The following is a 21,959-nucleotide window of genomic DNA, read 5'->3' as shown; positions in this document are numbered from 1 at the left end:
CCACATCAGTCTGAAGGGTTTGCTGAGTGAGTTAGAACACAGTAAGTGAAATAGGAACCGATATGCAGCTCCAAACATGCTTAATGATATAGGATACGAACCTGGAAACTCCCCAAACCAGGCCCCTCTTCCAAGGGCGAGGTGGGTTCTGAGAATCGGGGAAGAAGCAGAGTACTTCCAGTTTGCTCATGATAGAAATTAGGCCGTTTAGATCATGCCTGGAATGTGCGATTGTGATTCTAGGTCCCACTAAGGTCTTGAGTCATAAAAGTGCTCCTTATCTTTCAAAATTTGCAAGACACACAGACACTAGAAGAAAAGAGAACACGCCCTTCACAGATGTCACTGCTGGAGGTTGAAATGACTCCATGGAGGCATCTCTGCTGCTGCCTGAGCTCTGAGCAGTCCCTAAATATCTCATTTTGAGATATACACAAGAGGCATCCTCAGGACTCTTAGGCTGTCTCCCTCCACCCTCAGTTCTCACATACACCCCACCCCCACACCACACAAGTGAATTTGACTCAGTAACCACACATTTGAGGAAAACATATGTATAAATTTACTATTCACTTAGTGGTAGCTAGGTAAAATCGCAGGCATAATGATAAAAAAGAAATAATCAATTTTGCAGTGCTCAGCTTCAGACCCAAGCCTGTAAAAGAAAAGAGGGACTCAGACACCTCAGGGACCAGGAAGTAACACAAATAAACGCATCAGGCCAGGGACAGAGTAGAAGGCTTACTCGGAGAGCGAACCTCTACCGAGCTCCAAATGATTGTCCTATTTTGAAAACGCAGTTCAGATTCGCCACGCCTTCTGATTGTCCAAGAGAAGTTGGAAATTCTGATTTTTATGTGAAACCACTGGATTCTTAGAGGGTGGCTCAATTTTCTTGAAAACACTAGGTGAGCGAAATTGAGCTGACAGCCCACTCTGCTGTACAGGTGGCGAAAGGCATGTCCCCTAACCCTGGTATGAGAATACCATTCTCCAGCCACCATCTGCCTGTTGCAACAGAGGCATCCACGATGGGGCGCTTCCGCTTTACTCTAAAACACATGGCGGGACCCCCCGAGCCCTGGAGAACAACTAACTCTACAGGGAAAAGTGAAGGGCTCAGCTAAGCCACCCAGGATAGCAGCAGATTGGCCCTCGAGACCACCTGCGGACCTATAGGACTAAATGGCCGACTGTTCCTGTAGGAAGCCTTCGGGGCCTGGGAGGCTTTTATCTGGCTCAGAAGCCAGGGCAGCCTCTCGAAGGACTTCCAGGTGCTCCTCAGCAGCTGACAGTGACTGGTCAATCCAATCCAGGCCTCCAGTCAGATGACAGGCATTTCTGGTCACCAGCACCAGATGACTGACAGACAGGAGCAAGGCAGTCGTCCTAGGAAAAAAACCAACAGGAACAGGTTTCCTAAGAAATGAGAAAATTCACATAAAACCCCAAACAGACATGCTCTAGACTAGTGTTCCCCGAGAGGTTGGTGGGTGTGGAACTGAATGGTTCCATGCTCAACAGATTTAAGTTAACAAGGTTAACGGAAGCCTGTCTCAGAGCCTTTGATGTACTAGATTATATCGTCCCTACAGTAAAGGGGGACAGTTAAACACCATGTCCCTAAAAATACCCTTTTTGTTCCCAAAGTTAAGGAGAGGGACCAATGAGAGCAAGCCTGGGCTGGAAAGCCCAGATCCATATTATCTTGAAGGACTCCAGCTTTCTCTCATGCATGCTGGGAACCAGGGTGAGTTAGTGTTATCTGTAGAAAGCTATTTTCTTGCAGGGACACAAGAAGAGTTGCTCCTTGGGATGCTGGTCACCCAAGCAAAGTCAGCAAGCTCATGCTGATGATGTCACTGTTTCTGCAGCCTAACAGATAAAACCCCTCTGTCAGTGGTGACTGGCACAGAAGTGAAGGCACTATGGAAAGGATATGTGTCACTCATCCAGCCAGCTGCCACTGGACAAAAGATTGTGAGAAGAGGGGGTGCCGCATGGCAAAGCACCATGAGGATCCGAGGTGCTATCTGTCAGCCTGCGCAACAGAACTCTTCTGGGAGCAGTCTCTGATCTCCTGTGAGCTCTCCCCAATAAATCACATCTCCCATGCTGTCTCTGGGCACTTTGGGGGGCCTGTCTGCAACCTCCCCACTTCCCTGGCACTACTGGGCTGTGGACAAGACCCTGATAGAGATCCAGGGAAGGCTGTGAATGTGTGTCTCACAGGCATTGCAGAGCACGGAAGCCACTCTCTGCAGCACACCTATGAACATCTCCCAGTAAAGCATTTCGTGAAACAGGCCAGATCTGGCCAACTCAGTGACCACATATTCCAAGTGCCGCTCACCTAAAGACAGGATATAAATACCCCAACCTTGCGCACCTTTTATTGATCACCAATCAGTAAGACCCAGTTTTCATTTACCCAAACTTTTTTTGTTTTTAAATATTTTTTAGTTGTCAATAGATCTTTTATTTATTTATATGCAATGCTGAGGATCAAACTCAGGGGCTCACACATGCCAGGCAAGCACTCTATCACTGAGCCATGACTTGAGCCCTTTACCCAAACTCTTAAAAAATAATAAAATCAAATTGAGGAGTTTTTCTTTTTTGTGGTTTTTTTCTTTCTTTTTTCTTTTTTTTTTTTAGCATTGAAAGAGTCATTGTAGCACCCCTTTTATATATTGAGTGTCCTGCTGCATTTGGGAATGTGCTGAAGATTACTAATCTGTGGTCAAATCTAGGCTGCAGCAGGAACGAGGCAGAGAAAAGCTGAAGTATCACGGTGCCCTGTGTGCCCAGCAACCTCACACGAGTATCCATGAAATATAAATCAAGAGTAAAGAATTCTTTAAAGGAGTCTACATCTGGTATAAGAGCATAGAATTCCATAAAGCTATGTTCCCTGCATATACAGGGAAAGGTCAGGAAAGAAGGGTTTCTGAGTGCCCAGTGGAAGGTGTGCACCCCTGCAGCTGACCTCTGCTCCCCAGCTCTGCTCAACCGGAGCCCACAGGGCAGCACTCTCAGCTAGGTGTGTCTGCTTCTGGGGTCCAAAGATCAAAGGGATCAGTAGGGGATGAAGGGAGGGAAGGCCAGGTGGAACACAGCCCAGCCGGATGTGTAGTCACGAAAATTCCAAACCCAAGACTGGCTCTTTCTCCTTCGGGGTTTCTGGAAGATGACTATATCTACCAACGAGCCAGCCTCCACTCCGCTTGGCTAACCGTTTGAACAGAAGTGAATGTGCTCCAACGTGGGTGCGGCCTTGGGAACCCAGCAGAACAGCCCTCTCTAAACAACCCAACCGGTCAACCTCACAGAGCTGATACAGGTGAACCTCAGCGGGACATGCCGAGCCAGCCCCCCACCCCTCTCACCGTGCATCCAGGAGCTTGGGGTCCAGCGGAGGGTACATGGACTTCACGACATCGTCCACTCTGAGGGGAGACAAAAGTCAAATATTTCACTTTATTTCCTTTTCTCCTTCTCTCCTGTCTGCTGATATTCCAGGCCCACTCAGTGGTTCCTTCCCTCCTGCTTCTGCATTCTCCTGTCTCCTGACACCGGGAAGAAGTAGAATTAGGGAGCACTCCACTTCCCAGATCATCTGAGTTTGCAGTATTTTAACTTTCACAGGCACTTACTACTTTTGTGTTTGGGGCAGAGTGTGGGAGATGTGGCTTAAGGCAATTACACAGAACACTAAAAAACAAAGTCACTAGTTTAATTTGAGTTCAAACCGCTCCATTGCTTTTCTTTTACCACGTGGTTCAATCCATGGCTAAGTTTTTAAAATCAGGTTCTGATTTGTGGGGTGCAAGGTTTTGCTCCAAATCTTTGCTCATGGACCGCTTGATAGTCAGGTAGGAAAAATAGACATATTGATTTCTAAAAGCACTTGAAAAAAGACACCCTCATTCTCACTGGGGGCTGAGGGGAGGGGAGGAAGCACAGAGGCAGCCTCAGGCCTGTCTCAGCCCCTTCCCTTGTGATGCCCAGAACAGAAGCTGATCTCTTTTAAATCATTCACCATCCAAACACCCTGGAATAAAAGGAGCAGGAAAGACAATGGGGAAGAAAATCAGCCAGAAGAAGTGTGATGGCAAAAAGACAAAGCATGGGCCCTGGGCACAGGGTGGGTGGGTGCCATCCTCCTGGCCACACTGCACCCTCACTTTGGCGTATGGCTAATCCACTCACCCTTGGAAATCCCCATGTCCTTCCCCTCCTGGCCCCTCCTAAAAGGGTGCCTTATAACCTCTGTCACAGGGACCATCCAGCCCTCGAAGTGGCATAAAATACGAGGAAGGGTTCAGCAGATATGAGCAATGCAGTCCCTAAAAATAATGGGTGACCAGTAAGAATGTCCGTCGGGCACTTTCTCAGAACCCAAGTGAGAGTTTTAAGGCCATGGCTGGCCAAGGCTGATACACGTGGCTACTCCCACCAAGGCAAGTCCAGAGAAAGTCCAGAGCTTTCTGACCTGAGTCCCTCCCTGGATTCCTTCCTTCCTTCTTTCTCAACTCACTGACTCCTTGGACCGAGTGTAAAACACACCAAGTCAAGCGTCCCTCGGAAGACCTCATAGGGTGTCCGCCCACAGGGCGCAGCAGCTGGGTAGTTTTTATTTGTTGGGGTTTTTTGTTTTGTTTTGTCTTGTTTGTTTTTGAGGCAGGGTATCCCAGTTTTTGAACTTGCAAACAGGTTGGCCTTGAACTTTTGATCAAGCTGGAATTAAAGTAAAGTTCGCATTACAAGCGGGTGCCGAGCGCACCCTCTCCCAGCCGCTGCCCCTAGCTTCTTACTCAGTTAATTTTGAGGATGGTAAAGGGCTGGTTCCTGGTGATTTAGCAGAGGCCTTGGCAACAAAGAAAGCAAGGTCCCTGGAACTCAGGGAATGGCCAACTGACAACTGAGTTGGGTCATTGCTGGGATGAGGCACGTCCACATACCAGCCACCAGATGGCGACACAAACTTAGTACAGCCCTTTGCTCTAAGAAAAGGACTTTTCTCTTTGCAAAAGAGAACCCAAATGAGGGGGAGTAGTTGTTGACTGCAGTCTGCTGGTTGCCTCCCACGTGGGATTCTGCAGACTGCCTGGAATCTGGGAGGTCTGAATGCTGTGGTTCACCCGCCCACCCCATCCTGGAGGTTGTTGGCTGGGCTGTACATGCGGGCAGTGAGGTCCACTGTGGCAACAAGGAAGGGGTCCCCAGGACAGACCCAGGCTGGACACAGGGCATGGCCAGGAGGTCACTGGAGACAGAGGTGTGGGCACCACTGGGAAATGCACTTGCTGGCTTCAGCAGCACCTGGGAGGTGGAGTAGCAAGAGAAGGAGCCGGAGCAGCCACCACAGAGCTGCAGAACAGGCTGTGGAGACCCATCTCACTGGGCTGCTGAATAGGGCTGGCAGCAGCCAGACATGCTGGGGATGGCGATCACAGGTGACCATCTTGACCTGGGAGTCCCTCTTTCTAAACCCTCCTGGCTGCCAGGGAAATATTGGGATGCAGATAACAGAAGTTGCCCACCTACTGCTTCTTATCGGAGCCCAACCCTGCGGTCTCCCTGGGCTTCTCTCATGAAGTACGGAGACTTCAAGGCCACCGATCACTCACCTGGGGCTGATCCGCTTGGCCACCACGATGATGTCGCTGACACTGGCAGAAGTCTTCATCTTGGCCCCAGAGCCCATAGTCATGGCAACGAGTTTTTCCGTCAGAGTGTGACAAATCTAATGTGGCAGGGAGGACAGAAGTGACGAGGAGCGGCTGGTCCCCTCCGAGGACTTTTTTTGTTGTTGTTGACTGCAGTCTGCTGGTTGCCTCCCACGTGGGATTCTGCAGACTGCACACCCCCCCGCCCCGTGCCACCACACAGCTGAACCCCTCCCCTAGTGACGGAGTTTAAGTGAGCAGCTCACAGAGGGCAGAGGAGATGGGTGGTGGGGAACCTCGGAGCAAGGGGGTGCTTCAGCTCAGAGGAGTCTAAGCTGAAATAATCCCTCTAATAAAAATCATGTGCTCTGATTTCACCTTCTCTAGGGGGAAAAGCCTGCTTTCTCTGTCTATGCCTCCACCTCATGCTTTAGTCTTCCAAAAGGGTAATAGCTCCGGCGAAGCGCCCGCACAAACAGGGCTGGACAGAGGGCGATTGTTCCCTCTAAGCACATTCTCCAATAAGGGCGCAGGATTCGACAGTTTTCGAGGGTGTTGTATCATTTGCAGGTTTGTTGAGATGATGACAGAAGAAGCAGGGGAAAGGCAAATCCATGACACAAGATGTTTTCATCATCCGCCCTCAGTGCCAGCCACCGCCCCCCCCAAAGCTCAGTTCCCTCCACGCCTCCCCCAGGTGAGGGCTGGATCGGCCTCTATCCCTGCAAAGAAGTTCCGTTGCCTGCCTTGGACTCGGGACTGGAAAATAAGGAGAAAAAGAAGCCCAAGGACCCAGTGGGAAAGGAGCCCAGTCCCCTCCCTCGAATTCCAGCCACAGGGATTCAAAGGCAGGTGATTAAGCAAAGGCACTTGAGATCCCAAGAGGCGGACTAGAAGCCCTTTCCTTGGATCTGGGGTCCTCCCTTATACCAATCTAATAAGGCTCCTTCCAGCTAATTCATCTCCCACCACAGGTGCCATTTATCCTCCTCATCTGACAGGTGCGGGCTCGCGCACGAGCCAGGGCACGAGTTGGGACAAGGAAAACGTGATATGGCTTCATTGCTCCCGTCATTATACCTGGCTATCCATATCTACAATTCTGTCTCTAGCTAAAGTCATATTTTATACACCCAAAGAGCTTCCCAGAATTACATAATAAGCCCAGGCTCTGAGGCAACCATTTCCTGCTAGGCTTTCTTTGTTCCAAAAGAGATAGCGAAAGATGTATCATTTGCATGAGGTGGGATAAAGGACTTCTTGATATCTTATATTGAATGACACTGGAGAAAAGACAAAATGATCTCTTTTGAAATTTCAAATAATAACTAGGCAAAGAGACAAAGAGAGAGGGTTACTGAAGTGAAGGAACTCACATTTGTAATTGGCCAAATATTGGAGTATTATTATGATGATATTAGGTAGGATGGTATCAGACAAGAATTGGGGGGAAAAAATGCTGGAACTCTAAAATTTACCCAAAATGAAAAATTGGATACAATCTTCCAAAGGATTTAGACATTCAAAGGAAAAAGTCAGGCTGAGCTATACAGCTCAGTGATAGAGGGCTTCCCTTGCAAGAATGAGTCCTTGGGTTCCATTCCTGGCACCACAAGAACAAAAAGAAAGAAAAAAAAAATTCTTCCTACAGATTGAAGAACTCACAGATTTTTTCCCCCCCTTTGAGGTCTTTGATTGACCTCAGGGGTGCTTAACCACTGAGCCACATCCCCAGCCCATTTTGAGAAAGGGCTCCGCTAAGTTGCTGAGGCTGGCTTTGAACTTGCAATCCTCCTGCCTCAGCCTCCTAGCCACTGGGATTACAGGTGTGCAATGCCGCTCCTGGCATTATGTGGATTTTTAAACACTGATTGTCCATTTGACTGACTACTGTCACAGCCAAATTCAGTTAGTGAAGACTTTCTAATCACCAAAGTCCACATTCAGAATGGCACGGGCCGTATAGGCTGGAGCTCTCTGTTAACAAAAGTGTGTGCTCAGAGAGAGGCCCCAACCCGCTTCTCCTCGGCAGCCGTGTGGACTCTGGTGCATGACTTTCCCCTAGGTTGTTAAAAGCGTGGCTCCTGCCCACCTAGGCTGTCTTTCCCACTGTGTGAAGAGGACCAGATGAAATAAAGCCTTCAAAGGGCCTTGAGAATCCTTAAAGCAAAAGAGACTGAACAGGCAAGAGTGGAAATGCCAAGTGCAGAGTAAAGGAAGGACCCTGGCAGAGGTTCAGGGCACGTGCTGAGATCCTTTCCAACTGTCTGTGCCTGGGGTGCACTGGGGACTCCCTGACGTCACAGGGAAATGGGAGTATTACCTTCAGGATGGCAATGCAGTGGGACATGAGACCCCTGGAGAGAAAAGAAGAAGGTGTCATGGCTTATGTAGAGAGCCCACCTCCCCTCCAGCTACCACCTCTGTCCCTCGCCCAGCACTGACCAGTGGGCACAGGGTACACCACCTCAGAGCAGATGCTTCAGTGTTAAAACAGACAAGCCCCTAGCCCTTCCCTTCCCTCCCACTCCCCCGCCACCTGGTCCTCCCGCTGGCTCTACAGACCGTCTATCAAGGCATGCTTTTCTAACTCTGCCCTCGGGTGGACTCTTCCCTCCATCCAACAAGACCTTCCCCTTAGGCTTATCCTGCTGAGCTCCTTCCCATCCTTCACTCCCAAGTCAAAAGGCTCCCTTCTGTGGCATCCTTCATGAAAGCCACCTGGGCCTCCCCACTGCAGGCAAACCTAGGCACTGCCTCCTCTGTGTGCCCACTGCACCACCTGCAGAGATGACCTTCAGTTTCTACGATACCGTATTCAGGACGGTTCCATCTCCCTGCTATTTGAATACCTGCAGGACCAACCCGGGGCCCTACACATAATGCCCCATGACCACATGCCCAGGGAAAGGATGACCAAAGGGATAAGGAAAGAAACCTCAAAGGCTCCTGCTGGACAGAGAGTGCCTGAGGGATACTGGGGACCAACGCTTCTTCCCTGGAGCCTGACTGTCAAATTCCTGGCACCCCAATATAACCCGAGCACCTGGGGGTGACTTATAACAATCTGTGCCACACATCTGAGAGCCTGAGTGTTCAGGTTTACCAAACGGGAGGAGAGAGCAAGGACAGACGCCCTATTCTGATTTCTCCCGATGTCAAGGGCAGGGCAAGGGTAGCCAGAAGCAAAGGTTCCCGGGCCTTACGAGGCATCTTCAATCCAGTCTTCATTCTCCAGAATGGCCTCGATGTGGGGGTTGGTGATGACGACATCATCCAGCTCTAACTCTGAGGGCTCCGACTGGGTCTCCATGGCTCCGATGAGGTCCACGATGGGCCTGGAAGGGAAGGCCCCGTTACGGTCGTGGCCATGAGGTGAGCAGCTGGCTCCACCACACACTCCCTACCATTGTCATCCGGCCAGCCTCACAGAGGTCTGAAAAGTAATGAGTCCACCCCATTACGGACTAGAACCTCTAAACTTGTGAGCCAAAATAACCCTTTTCTCTTTATAAGTTAAATATCTCAGTTATTTTGTTACAGTGATGGAAAACTGACTAATACACCCACATACCCACCCAAAGGATAAAGGGGATAACTTAGAGCAGCATCCTGTTATCCTAGATCCAAACCTAACCCTAAAGGAAACATAGCTGAGGACAGAGCATCTGGCTAAATGATGAGTTAGGGAGTCAGGCAGAGACACAAAAAATACTAGTGGACAGAATGAGATGAGCTACTGAGAAAAAGAATAGAGCTATAATTCTATGATTACAAAAATGTATTAGGGCTACTCCTTCAGGACAAAATAATATCCTTTCATTGCTCATCATCCCTTCAATCCTATACGTCACAGACAGGCAGGAGTCCCTATTACCCAAGCCCACCTGCACTCCCTACTATGTCTGCAGAATCATTCTGGGGGACCTCCTTATCCCACCCCCAAACTCCACTCTCTCCAAGTTAGTCATTCTGGAGAAGTGAGAGAAGGAGAAACACCTCCTCCTTTATAACGGGATCTTGAAAACCCAAGCCACCACAGCATTCTTTGCAACAGCAGAGCTTTCCTAGGCCATGAAAATGGGCACTTAAAAATTATGTAACCACTCAACAGAGAAGCTGATAGAAATAAGATAAAGGTGGAACAGAAACTAAGGGTTAGTTGCCACAGTCCCTTAAGGACCTATCAATTAAAACATCCCTAAACTGAAAGTTGGATCTTCCTTACAAAAATCCATTTTACACAAAATGTATCACGATGAAATCCAAAATGCAAAGAGAGAAACAGGCCTGGGCTGGGATTTCACGGTAGGAAGCATCTGTTACTTAGCTGTGTGGCTGAGTGTGGGCATGTGATCTTTGTTCCCAGGGGTCTGGTTGGAGAGGGATTTGATTTGTCCCACTGCTGAGATGACCAGCTTTGTACAGATGGCTTTGCCTTTATGCTAGGTGAACATGTTCAGTGACTTTTTCAATGGCTCAGTGAACAGAGAAAGATGTGGCTCAGGATGCTGAGGGCTTAAGGAATATTCTTAAGCTCTGAGGTCTTTATTGGGCAGGACAGCGTGTGGGTACCATTTCAGAGAGCAAACACTGAGCCAGAGTAGCCCAGCACCAAGCTATTTCTATTCCTCTCTTCTTCCTTTGGGGGAGCCCACCTCTCCTCCTCCACCTCCCACCCCATGAGCCACTCACTTGGAATCATACCGCTGCAGCAGATCTCGGGGCCGGCAGTAACGCTGCCTGCACACCACCACCAAGGCTGCAAACGAAGCCAGAAAGATGGTGGCCAGCACCCCTATGGCAACAATCACCACCGTCTCCATGCTTCCTGGTAGCTCCCGACTCAGTCCCACTCACATCTCCACACAGGCTAATGCCTGAGAGAACGCCAGGTCAGGGCAGACCTAGTGAAGAAGCCAGAAAGAGAAGAGGGCTGCTGAGTCTCACCTGTCGGAAGTGGCAAATGGGAAGGGGGTAGAGTGAGATTCCTCCAACCCATCTGCACAGATCTGAGGGACTAAAGAAACCCAAAGTGCATTATATGACTTGCTCAGATTCACCTTTCCCTTTATTAAGAGTTTGCCTCCTGAGTGAACCAAGAAGGGTTGTTTGTTTTGGTACTGAGGACTGATCCCAGGGCCACTGAACTACATCCCTTGTTGTTTTTAATTTTTATTTTGAAACAGGATCTCACTGAGTTGCTGAGGCTGGCTTCCAAACTTGTGATCCTCCTGCCTTGACCTCCCAACTTGCTGGGATTACAGGCATTACAGGCATGCACCGCTGTGCCTAGCTAGGATGGGTTTTTAAATCTGAGACAAAAGGAAACAATTAGCCATTAATTTTTCATATATATTTAAAAAAATGTGCATGAGAAAGCAGGGGAGAGGTGAGAGGTGTTTACTGAGGATCTCCTCTATGCCAGGCACTTTGTGTGTTAACTCATCTAACAACGCTATGAGCTAGACATTGGTGTTCCTATTTTATAATTGGGGAAACTGAGGTTCAGGGAATTTGTCCACATTTACATAGTCAGAAAGCAGAAAGGGAAGTGGACTTCCTCTTTCTCAGGAGGAAAGAAGACTGTAGAAACTCTGAAAAGGGTTCTGATCATCATTTTCAGTGCTGGAAACTTACAAATGGTTTAAAAGCATCCACTGCCTATTGCCTGTTTTCCCTCAGGAGGCTCTTTCACCTCTACAGTTATGCATGGCTTGGCAAGAGGGATGTGTTCTGAGATTTTTGTCATTGTGCAAACACCACAGCTATGGTATGATCTTACAGAACCACCTCTGTGCATAGGAATTCATCATTTAGTGAAATGTCGTACAAAGGGCATGGCTGTCTTTTTAACTCCTAGGTCAAAGGAGCAAGGGCATCTCGTGGAAGTACTCATTTCATGTATCCATCTGCAAAAAGGGGTGCTGTGACACGGGGGTCTCTGTGACCCCAGGATGCCGCATCTCTTCTATCTGCACTTATCTATGCATTATGTCTTAGAGGATCCAAATGCTCTTGGTTGACATTCAGTAAGCATATACTGATCATTTATAATGCACCAAGCTCTGGACTGGAGTCTGAAGATTGGAGATTAAAACAGAGAGAGCGAGGCTAGTCTTAAGGAGCTGGTGGGAAAGGTGAGAAAGTTAGAAAAACCATTTCAACTCCATGTGCCTGGGCTAGGGGCAGAAGCACCTAGAAAAGAGAGTAACTGCATATGCAGAACATTTTCTGAGAAAGCCTTCTTCACAGGGACAAGTGATGCTTGAGCTGGATTTTGAAGGATGTGTAGGAGTTGGCGGGGGGGGGGGGGGGGGTGGGCAAGGTGGGACCTTAGCTGGCCTAAAATGCGAAGGAGGCCTTCTCCACCACCGCTGCTCTCTCAGAGATGTCTCTTTCATCTCTTTTTCTCTGGTTGTGGGAGGAAGGGGTACATCTCAGCGTCTGCGCAGCTTTTCCAGGTATATGGTTCTGTGTAGTGTCCACCCCACGGCCATGAGCTCTTCTTACCCCGTCCCCCCATCTCCGTCTTTATCTCTGCGCGTCTGTTTTCCTCTCCACCCACTCTTTTCCCTTCAGCCTCTCCCCTGATCAGGGTTTCTTTCCTTTTCTCGCCCCTGCCCCCATGCCTCCAAGAGCTTCTGGGTTTCCTCTCTTTCTGTGTGTCCGGAGTTTGTTCCTCCGAGTGTGTCTGAGTTCCTGGGCTGTCCTTGTCTCTCTCTGATTGGTTTGTGCGGGCGTTTCTTTGTGCGCTTTTCTTTCTCGGTGTATTCTCGATTTCTGCAAGTTTCCCGCCAGCCCCGCTTCCCCCTCTTCGTGGTCTAAGTCCAGGAGGTTAAGCAGCCCCAAGACCCTCTCTTTCCCCTGCCGGGCCACCCCCCCACCCCAGCTCCCACTCCAACACCCCAGAGTTGGGACCCAGACGGGCATGGAGCGCGCGGCGCGGGGGTCGGACCGCAATCGAGCGCGCAGTTCCAACTTTCTGGCCCAACTTGTGCGCCCCGCGGGACAGGAACAAAGAGGCGGCGCCCCTCCCCCCGGCCGCAGCTGCCCGCGCCCCCACCGCGCCCCCCGGACCCTCCCCACCCCGGGTGGGCTCCCCACGGGATCCTCCGGCTGCCCGCCCCCGAGGGAGCCCCGGCACGAGCGCTCACCCACCTGCAGCTGCGGCTGCGGCTGCGGCTCCCGGCGCGCCCGGTGCCTCCCGCGCCCCGCCGATGGCGAAGTCCGGGCGCCGGCCCGGGGCGGCCCTGCAGCAGAGCATGCCGGGAAGCCGCGGGCGGCGGAGGGACCCAGATGCCCTCCCCCCGGCGGAGCATCCAAATCCCCCGCTGCCAGGCGCCGCCGTCCCCGCCAGGCCCCCAGGCGGCCCGGGGGTTGGGGTGGCGGGACCCGGGGCAGCTGGGAGGCAGACACTAGCGATCCCACGAAGGTTCCTCGTGCCCCCGAGGAGGCCGGGCCGGGGGCAGATGGAGGGAGGGTCCCTGCCTCCCGTGCCCACCCAGTCCTGGCTGGCCATCCAGAGGAGGTTGGGGAGCACCCACCGTTTCCACAGTGCGACTGGTCACTGATTGAGGCTTTTTACTGTCTGCAAACTGATTGAACCACTCACTCACTAGCTGTGGGCAACTTATTTTTCTATGCTTTGGTTAGTTCCTTTGCTTGTAAGTATCTGGGTTGGTATCCGGGTCAATGACACAAAACGCTGGGTGCATTGAAGAGTGCCTGGTCCAGGGGAGATAATGAATCAGTAGCCTGATACAGGCAGGACAGTGGCAAGAAGACCTTCCCCAAGCCAGGACTCCAGCTCTCAGTCTTGTCCCTGATCCCACACTACACCTCACTGCAATGGGGGACCACTTCCTTCATAGGGACACAGCTCTGTTCTGGCTAACAATCATCCCTTGGCCATCCTTCAGGCCTAAAGATGTTGACAGCAGGTGGTACAGGTTGTGCTTGGAAGGTTGGAACTCTCCAGAGGCCCTGGAAGCCAGGTGAGTGCTGTTTGGCCAGGGATTCCCAGAGTCCAGGGTGCCAGAGGCTTGACCTAGGAGAAGACATGGGCTCCAGATGGCAGTATCCCTGACCTTCCTAAGGACAAGGCAGAGCCAGAGTAGGCTGACTAAAAGCATGGGCAAGTTCCTAGTGTTCAGGTCTTAGGTCACCAGTGACAAGTACCAAGAATGCAGATTAGTTCCCAGGCAGCTTCTTGCAGCATCTGCAAATCTGTAGCCTCCGGGCCACACCCAGCCCCTGAAAGTATTTCTTTGACTCATGTTTTTTTAAAACTCAAATTCATTGCCAACATTTTTGAAAATCAAGAATTCCACTTAGAATTCTAGGTTTCCAGGTTCTCTGAAAAAATTTATCAAATCTCCCAAAACTCAGTCCACATTCTGCCGGGAGTAAGAGAAGAGCTACTGCTGTCCCAGGCTTGCTCTCCGGTCCGGGCCATCCTCACTACCCAAACAACATAAGCACATTCATTCACACCCTATTTGCCTGGTCCTGTGGGCAGCTGGGTTTCCCCATTACTGGTGCTCAGGGAAGAGAAGGCTGAAGGGTTTTCATGAGAAAACTACTGAGCCTGACTTCTGTGTAAGGAAAATGGGTTTACTGTAAAACAGCAAACATTGGAAAGGGTGACTGGGGACAGTCAGCGTCTACGTTTCTAGGAGATTCTCTGAGATGAGCTGTTTCTAGTTGTCTTGGGTGGTTAGACATTCCATGGTGTTAAGGGATGAAGCCAAACCACAAGATCTTTCGTGGCCTCTTCCGTGTCTGGGGCTCCAACACTGTACAAGAGATATAAAAGGAAGCTTTAGCCCCGAGGAGTTTATAACACAAGTAGAAACGATGTGTACAACTAAAAAACAAATTATATAAACAAGTGAATAATCGCTCAGTTGCTGCCTGGAGCTGACAGCATTCATGCCCCAACAAAACAACCCGCTGCCCAGCTGCCAGCAGAACAGGGTTGCAGAAAGGTTGTGCCAGGTGCCCTTTCCTAACCAACTGTCTCCCATGTTCTAGCAACTCCCACCATCCCAGTCCCCTTGAAGCCTCTCTGGATTAATTTGAGATCTTGTGAGATACTCAGTTTTCTTATTTGTAAACATCAGGAACTATTGCCCACATGAACAGGGGACTTATGGGCAGAGCATGGGGTGCCCACAGAATCATCAGGAAATGGAAGACACAGGTTAGGAAGTGGGGCTGAGTATCGCTGCCCTAAAATGATTCTGACCCTCTTTCCAACATTATCCTTCACTCCAGATTCTGAGTACTGGATAGGACCCGACCCTTCCTGCCCCCACAGTGGGAGGTGAGGTACAGGCACTGTCCTGCTGGAAAATATAGCTAAATGCAAGGTAGTTACCCCAAAATAGGTAAGAGGGATAGTTTCCAGATTGCTCCCCAAAATTCAAATATGCTACATATGGCCTCTTAATACCAAGTCTAAACATCAAACCAAGACACTAGGGTCCCCAAATCCAGAGCAGAACCTGGTGATTAGGGAGAAGCCAGAAGATTGGAAATGGTGCAGATCATGAGAAGAGGGAAGAGACTGGACTCCTGGATGCTGGGTACAAGCTCCTGCTTCACCCAGGTAAGGAGTGGACATTTATGGGCGCCTGCTGTATATGTGTTAGACATTGATTAGGCATCTGATGCACCTCGTGTCTTTTGATCCTCTCAACAACCTTGAGAAGTCAGTATGATTATGTTTGTAAGGGACAAAAGAGCCTCCAAGGGGTAAGGCAACTTGCCAGCTATCCAGAGTAGGACAGGGAGTGGAACTCAACACCCCCTGGCCCAGACCACCAAGCCAGGAACCTGATAGCTCTTCCAACAACCTGGATATTGGAACAGGGCAGATTGTCAGCTGCAACAGATAGAGCCAGTCTCTCCTCAACACACACTCCATCCTCACAAATGCACTTACTCTGGCCCTGGGTGGGAACTAGGTACTGTTCTTCCTGCAGTAAGTCTACTTTCCTAGTCCCACCTTAACATACTTTTGCTTTGTTTTTTCTTCTGGTAGCAGCTGCATCATCATGTCAAGGTCATGAGTAGCTCCTGGGTGATTCTTTTGGCAGCACCTCGTGCTGTGCTTTTTACTAATAATAAGCGGTGCCAGCATTGCTTGGCTATCTGGATACCAAGCACCAAGGTACACCATGCTTATGCACTCAGAGAAGCTGAGTATCAAGGCAGAGGTGGAAAAGGAGTGGCACAGACAGGTGTCAATCACCTGCCTTCCCCTCCACCCCCAGCTCATGTCTCTGGGCAGCAGCTCCTTCCTTCTACTCAGATAGCACTAGTCTGGCACAACAAACCCCATCCTGTCTCAATGCTAAAAGCTTCTGGCATTGTCTATAATCCACACTAAACCCTCAGCAAAACAGCCTCCTTTACCCTATCAGAGAGGTGAAGAAGAACAGAAGCCTGAGTCAGAAAAAGCTGCAACTTGAGGCCTTTTTCCCCTGCTTGCTAGCTGTGTGATCTAAGATTAGTCCCTCGGTCTCTGTTCTCATCTGTAGAATGGGATAATAGCAAAGCCTATGGCCTGCAGGAGTTTTGAGGATGAAATGAGACAGCATGTTGAATGTTCGTCACATAAAAAGTGGAATGGGGGTTGCCAGTGCCCCGGGAGGGGAATGAGGAGTTACCATTGAAAGAGTGCCAAGTTTCAGTTTAGGAAGATTAAAGAAAGAGCTGCCAGTGAATTGTATACTTACAAGTGGTTTAAATGGTAAAGCATGTTTTGCATATTCTTTCACAAGTAAAAAGAAGTGCTCTTTATAGGATGACATAGAAAAAAAATGGGACCTCCTCGGTGTTTCTCAAACATACCAAGCTCAGTCCATGTCAGGGCTCGGCTGTGCCCTGTGCCTGGAATCCTGACCCTCTCATTCCCATGACTCCCTCCCTCCCTTTGCCCAGATGTCTGCTCATGTCACCTCCACCGAGGAGCCCTCTGTAGCACCTCCCGTCCTTCATGCATCCCAGACCTGGGCACTTATGACTACCTGACATTGCCCTGATGCACCTGTTCATTGTTTGTCTTCTTTCAGAATCTAAAGTCCTCAAGGGCAAGGATTTACTGTCTTGTTCTCTGCTGACCTCCAGTATCTGGAACAGTCCCTGGCACTTAGCATGTGCTCAGTAAGCACTTGTGCAAGGAATGAAAATAAAGCTGAGCCATCTGCACTTGGCTTTCTACAGTGGAGACATAGGAACTCTAGACCCTCGCCCAGCCCTGGTAGCCTGCTGGGTGCGGCAGGAGGGGGGAGCCCTGGGAAACTCTCAGAGAGCGGGAGGCACCAGCATAGGAAAGAGAAGGAAGGTTGACCTGAATTAAGGATCCTGATTCTAAATCCCTGATTTGACTCTGAGTCCATGCTTGTTTGAAGTGCTGCTCGGGGCCCTTTTATGGACTAGTGAATGGTTTTCCAAGGAAAGTGGCGCCAGCTAGGGAAGGGTTTGTGTACACAGATCAGGGCTTCTCTGAGCTGTGGGCGTGGACAGAACCCTTGCAGGAGCGGAAAGCCAGCAAACACTCAGGGCTGCTAGGGCTTCCTGGAGCAAGGAGCAGGAGCAGGAAGCAGGGAGAAAGTGAGGGTTGGGAGCTAGCTGCAGGCCTGAGCCAGGATCCCCAGGGGCATTCAAGCTGAGTTTGCATTTCCTCTCAGTTAAGGCAGCTGAACCAAAGCACATAGAGACCCTCAACAAGGATTTCCCCAGGGGACATTAGGGCATGTGCACCCAGGGTATAGGGGACAGGGAATATACTCTTGGCAAAGACATCTAAAATCTTCAAAACACTTTTCCAAAAGCACTCTGTAGAGATTGTACAGCCTTCCTTTCCATTTTAGTATTTTACCACATGCCTCTTTGGAGCAAATGAAAATCTCTCTTGCTCTAAATATTTAGGAAGTGATGGGTAGATGTACATAAGGGGAAACAGCACCTCACATTTTATTTAATGCAGCTGAAGTTGGTTTAAGAATGGGTTTAATGCTCTAAATAAAATCATTTGCATTTCTGGCTTTAAATGTGATCCAAAAGCATCTCCTCCCTTTAATGTTTCAGCATGATCATATTCATTTATAATCACTGTCATTTTGCAAACTTTATATATGTCAGGTACTGTGCTGGGCATGCTACCTAGACTACATAGTTATTACAATAATTATTACAATAATGATCATTCTATTGTTAATAATAGATTATCCTCCCTGACCCAGAAGTTATATACATTTCTACAGCTAGAAAGTGATAATCTGGGATTCAAACTAGAATTATCTGTCTGAACAGCTGCGCTATGTACCAGGTACGGTGGCACATACCTGTAATCCCAACAACTCAGGAGGCTGGGGCAGGAGGATCAAAAGTTTGAGGCCAGCCCCAGCAACTTAGCAAGAAGGCCATGTCTCAAAATAAAAAATAGAAAGGGCTTTGGATGGAGCTCAGTGGTAAAGTGCCCCTGGCTTCAATCCTCAGTACCAGAAAAAGGTGGGGGACAGGGGCAGCTGTGCTATGTGGTGTCACCAAGTGTCTACTTCAATGCTTGACCCATAATTTATGTCCCAAATAACTAGCTTTGGATGACCTGAATTAATGCATTTTCAAGATAACATTCACTGAGTGTCTATTCTAGATGCTTCTTAGATGGTACCCTGTTTAATCACCTCAATAGCTCTGGGAAGGAGGGATTACCCCACTTCACCCAGGGGGACATTAAGTACCCAGGAGGGTCAAGGACCTACCAGAGGTGCCACAGCTAGTCATTGGCAGAGCTGGGATGTGAAGCCAAGTTTGTGGGACTCCAAGTCTTGCATGCTTCTCTTTCAGCTACCTCCCGACTTGCTCTTAGTTTTTGAAAGGACATCAGGTATCGCCTTCCCTCTAGTAGATCGCGTTGCTATGAAGTTATTTCTTTCTCCTTAAAGTTTATGAAATATGCTTTGGTGTAAATATCATGCTTTAAACATTAAATAATCAGGCCAGAACCATAAAAGTTGTTGAGATTAAAAAAAAAAGAGGGGGTGGGGGTGCTGCAAAAAGGGCAAGCTGTTCTATTATGGTCCTCTTTGTGTTGCCCTTGGGCAGAACAGCCTCACACTAAGAGGCACCTGGTTCTTTGGCCCAGAAGTTCAGCCAGCTATGACAAGTGACAGGAACCTGTGATGGGGAGAAAGCTGTGATTCTCTCTGGACTAAGCTGTTGCGTTCCCATTGCCAAAAAACACTCAGAGTCACTCCAGGGGAACTGGGCTGCACGAAATAACCACACAAGAGACAGACATACCTTTCTCTTTGGGGGTCCTGTGATGGCTTCTCTGACCTTAAGGGTCCTCAGAAAGAGAGAGAGCACAGGCGCTGACCCCTTTTATTGAGGAGAAGACATTCAAATGAGGCAAGGGGTCAGGTTTCAGGGGGTTGAGTCTAGCTTCCTAATGTCTGCTGTCAGCAGGTTGACTGACTTCTAGGAAGGCCACACCCAAGGGCAGAGCAAGAGAAGGGGACACACAAAGGGCGTTTCCATGGAACATTCTATCCTATCCCAAACAGGGCAGAGGGTAATATCACTAAGAACAGGTGAGCACAGCCCCATGGGGCTGCAGGAAGGCACCCTACGCATGAAGACACATTTGTTACATTTTTACTACTCTCAAGATTGGGGCTACCCTCTACAGCCACTTGAAGGTGGCCAGATCACTGGAAGTGACTGACAGTGCCTCAAACCAATCAGGAGAGGAAAATGCTGGTCACACGACATGGCGGCCTCCCACACTAAGCCAGATCCCAGTACATGGGTCAAGCAGAGCCAGGGACAATAGGACCTTCTTTGATCACAAAGGACAGTCAACTCTTGGGAGGTGGTGGAGAGGAGGGCAATTTCCCAGGACCACTGTGGGCTAGAAGACGTTGGTGTCACTACCTGGCATTTGTCTGAACCTGGGCAGCAGGGCTTTGCAGGTCCCCTTCTCCCTACTCACTCTATTGCCTTAGAATGCCCAGTGCCAGTGGGACCGAATGCTGAGGGACAGCTGCGGGGAGAAGGAAAAGCATGGACCCCCGACCAAGTGGAACAGGGCAACCACCTCCTGGTTTGATGACCTACGACCAGAAAGCTGCACTCCCAGGAGTGGCCACTAGGTGTCACCCCCTGCTTCTAGGCAAGTGCTCTGTTCTGTTCACTAATGACAAAGAATGGTGCAGAGAGAGAATTTTCTTTTTGGAGGCTCAGCATATAGCCTTCTGTGCCTCCTGTGAGCTCCTGGGTGCTCCCTCTCCCCTCACGCCCAGGCCTTCCTGGCTGGCCTGGATTGCCCAGTTGATCACAGTTTCTCCCCTGCTCCTCTTTCTGTCCACTCAAACTCTGTCTTCTCCAGTCAGCACCACAGTATGGGATCAGGGAAACTCACACAAGAGTGGCTCCGCTTTCCATTTCTGATCAAAAACCTAAAACAGACACACATTCGTGGTCAGCTACCTATCCAGACATGTCCAGGGCTCACTCTCCAATTCCTTTATACAACGACTTTGTATCCAATCCTCAGGCCTCCATGCCCCAACCTCACTTTCATTGGCTTTCATTCAAAACAGAAAAGAGAAATAGGTCCTAACTTCTTCATCTTCTCATTACCAAACCCCCAACTGACGAACGCCTGTGTCCATCTTCTTCTCTTCCACTTCTGCCCTGGGTTCCTAGTGGTCCTGGGTCCTTAAGCTCTCTCTACTTTCCTCTGGATGAGGCATCTCCCTCTATCCTGGAGAATTCCCATTAACAGACAGCTAAGCTCTCATTTTAAAAATTTCCCTTTATGCCAAGTGACTCTCTGCAGACCAGCCGGTGTCTGGTTTTTTTGTTTTGTTTTGTTTTTTCTTTTGTTTTGTTTTAATCACTGAGCCACATCCCCAGCCCTTTTTATATTTTATTTAGAGACAGAGTCTTGCTGAGTTGCTTAGGGCTTCGCTAAGTTGCTGAGCTGGCTTTGAACTCACTATCCTCCTGCCTCAGCCTCCTGAGCTGCTGGGATTGCAGGCGTGTGCCACCGTCTGTTCTCTTTCGGTACTACATTTCTCCTTTTGCTTCAATACCATCAAAACCTGTCTCCATTAAGTACCTCCTATTGTCAGATCTGGCTGATACCCACCTTGCTCCACAGGGGTGACTTCTTAAGGTCACCTTGATCTCCTTATCACCAGATGCGATGGGCATAAATATTTTAACTTTGTTCCCTTCGCCCCCCACACATGCACCACGACTGTGTGCACCAGCGTGCTTCCCTCTTGTCTTCCACAACACCCTCTTCCTGTCTTAGATTTCTCTGCCTCGGTTTCTTTTGATGGTTCCTCCATTATGTGCATCTAAGCACGAGGCCTGTGTTTTCTCTTTTCCTTGTTTCCTCATTTTCCTAGGTAATCTTACCCATGACTGCTGATCCCTCTCACCTTTTTATGCTGATGCCTCACGGATTTGTATCTTTGATCCAGTCCTATTTGACATCTCACTTGCATCTTCCATGGGTATTTCAACATGAGCATGTCCAGAATGGGGTTTTCCAATTCTCTTCTCCCCCAAACATCTGTCCTCCACTAAGCTACTCCATCTCTGTGAGGAGATTATTGTCCTCCAAGTGGCATAGGCTCCATACCTAGGGATAAGTATTTCCTTCACTTCCTCCTCCATCCCATGGCAAGTCTGATTGTCTCCATCTCCAAAACTCTTTTCAAATCTCTCACTTCTCTCCCTCCTCATTGCTATCCCACGCCTATCATCACTCTGCCAAATGGACTCAAAACATTTATAACTGATCTTCCCTTTTCCACCCTGTCTTCAATCCTGCCCCTAACCTCCTCATACTTGAGATTGAACCCAGGGACACTTAACTGCTGAACTATAGACCCAGCCTATCTATCTATCTATCTATCTATCTATCTATCTATCTATCTATCTATTTAAAGGCAGTCTCTCTACGCTGCCAAAGCTGGCCTCCAACTTGAGATCCTTCTACCTCAGTCTCTTCAATCTGTTTTTGACACAACAGCAACAGTGGTCTTAAAACCAAAGTCCGTGATGGAAATATTCTGTATCCTAGTCTGGGTATATATATATGTTAAAAACTGGAGATGTGTTTAAGATCTGAACACTTTCCGGTGGGTTACGCCTCAACTAAATGCAAAGCAAACCAAAATACCTAAGATGTGAGTGTCCAAGTTGAAACTCACTAGCAGCTTCTCTCTGCACTCAGAGAAAAAAACCCACTGCTGC

The 21,959-nt window shown here is 49.2% G+C and overlaps 1 protein-coding gene across 1 annotated transcript; it reads right to left on the bottom strand.

Moving 5' to 3' along the window:
• Positions 1 to 549: 549 nt before the first annotated feature.
• Tmem98 (transmembrane protein 98) lies at positions 550 to 12,919 on the bottom strand. Its single transcript, XM_027924178.2, has 7 exons — positions 12,834 to 12,919; positions 10,368 to 10,579; positions 8,879 to 9,010; positions 7,996 to 8,029; positions 5,634 to 5,749; positions 3,390 to 3,449; positions 550 to 1,389 (listed from the first exon to the last, which is right to left on the bottom strand). The coding sequence occupies exons 2-7, from the start codon at positions 10,496 to 10,498 to the stop codon at positions 1,182 to 1,184; spliced, it is 681 nt and encodes a 226-aa protein (XP_027779979.1). The 5' UTR covers positions 10,499 to 10,579; positions 12,834 to 12,919; the 3' UTR covers positions 550 to 1,181.
• Between the last annotated feature and the right edge of the window lie 9,040 nt (positions 12,920 to 21,959).

The sequence above is a fragment of the Marmota flaviventris genome, chromosome 17, assembly GCF_047511675.1.
Source record: "Marmota flaviventris isolate mMarFla1 chromosome 17, mMarFla1.hap1, whole genome shotgun sequence".
Lineage (NCBI taxonomy): Eukaryota > Metazoa > Chordata > Mammalia > Rodentia > Sciuridae > Marmota > Marmota flaviventris.
The sequence above is the reverse complement of the archived record's forward strand: the minus strand, read 5'-3'. Positions and strand labels throughout refer to the sequence as shown.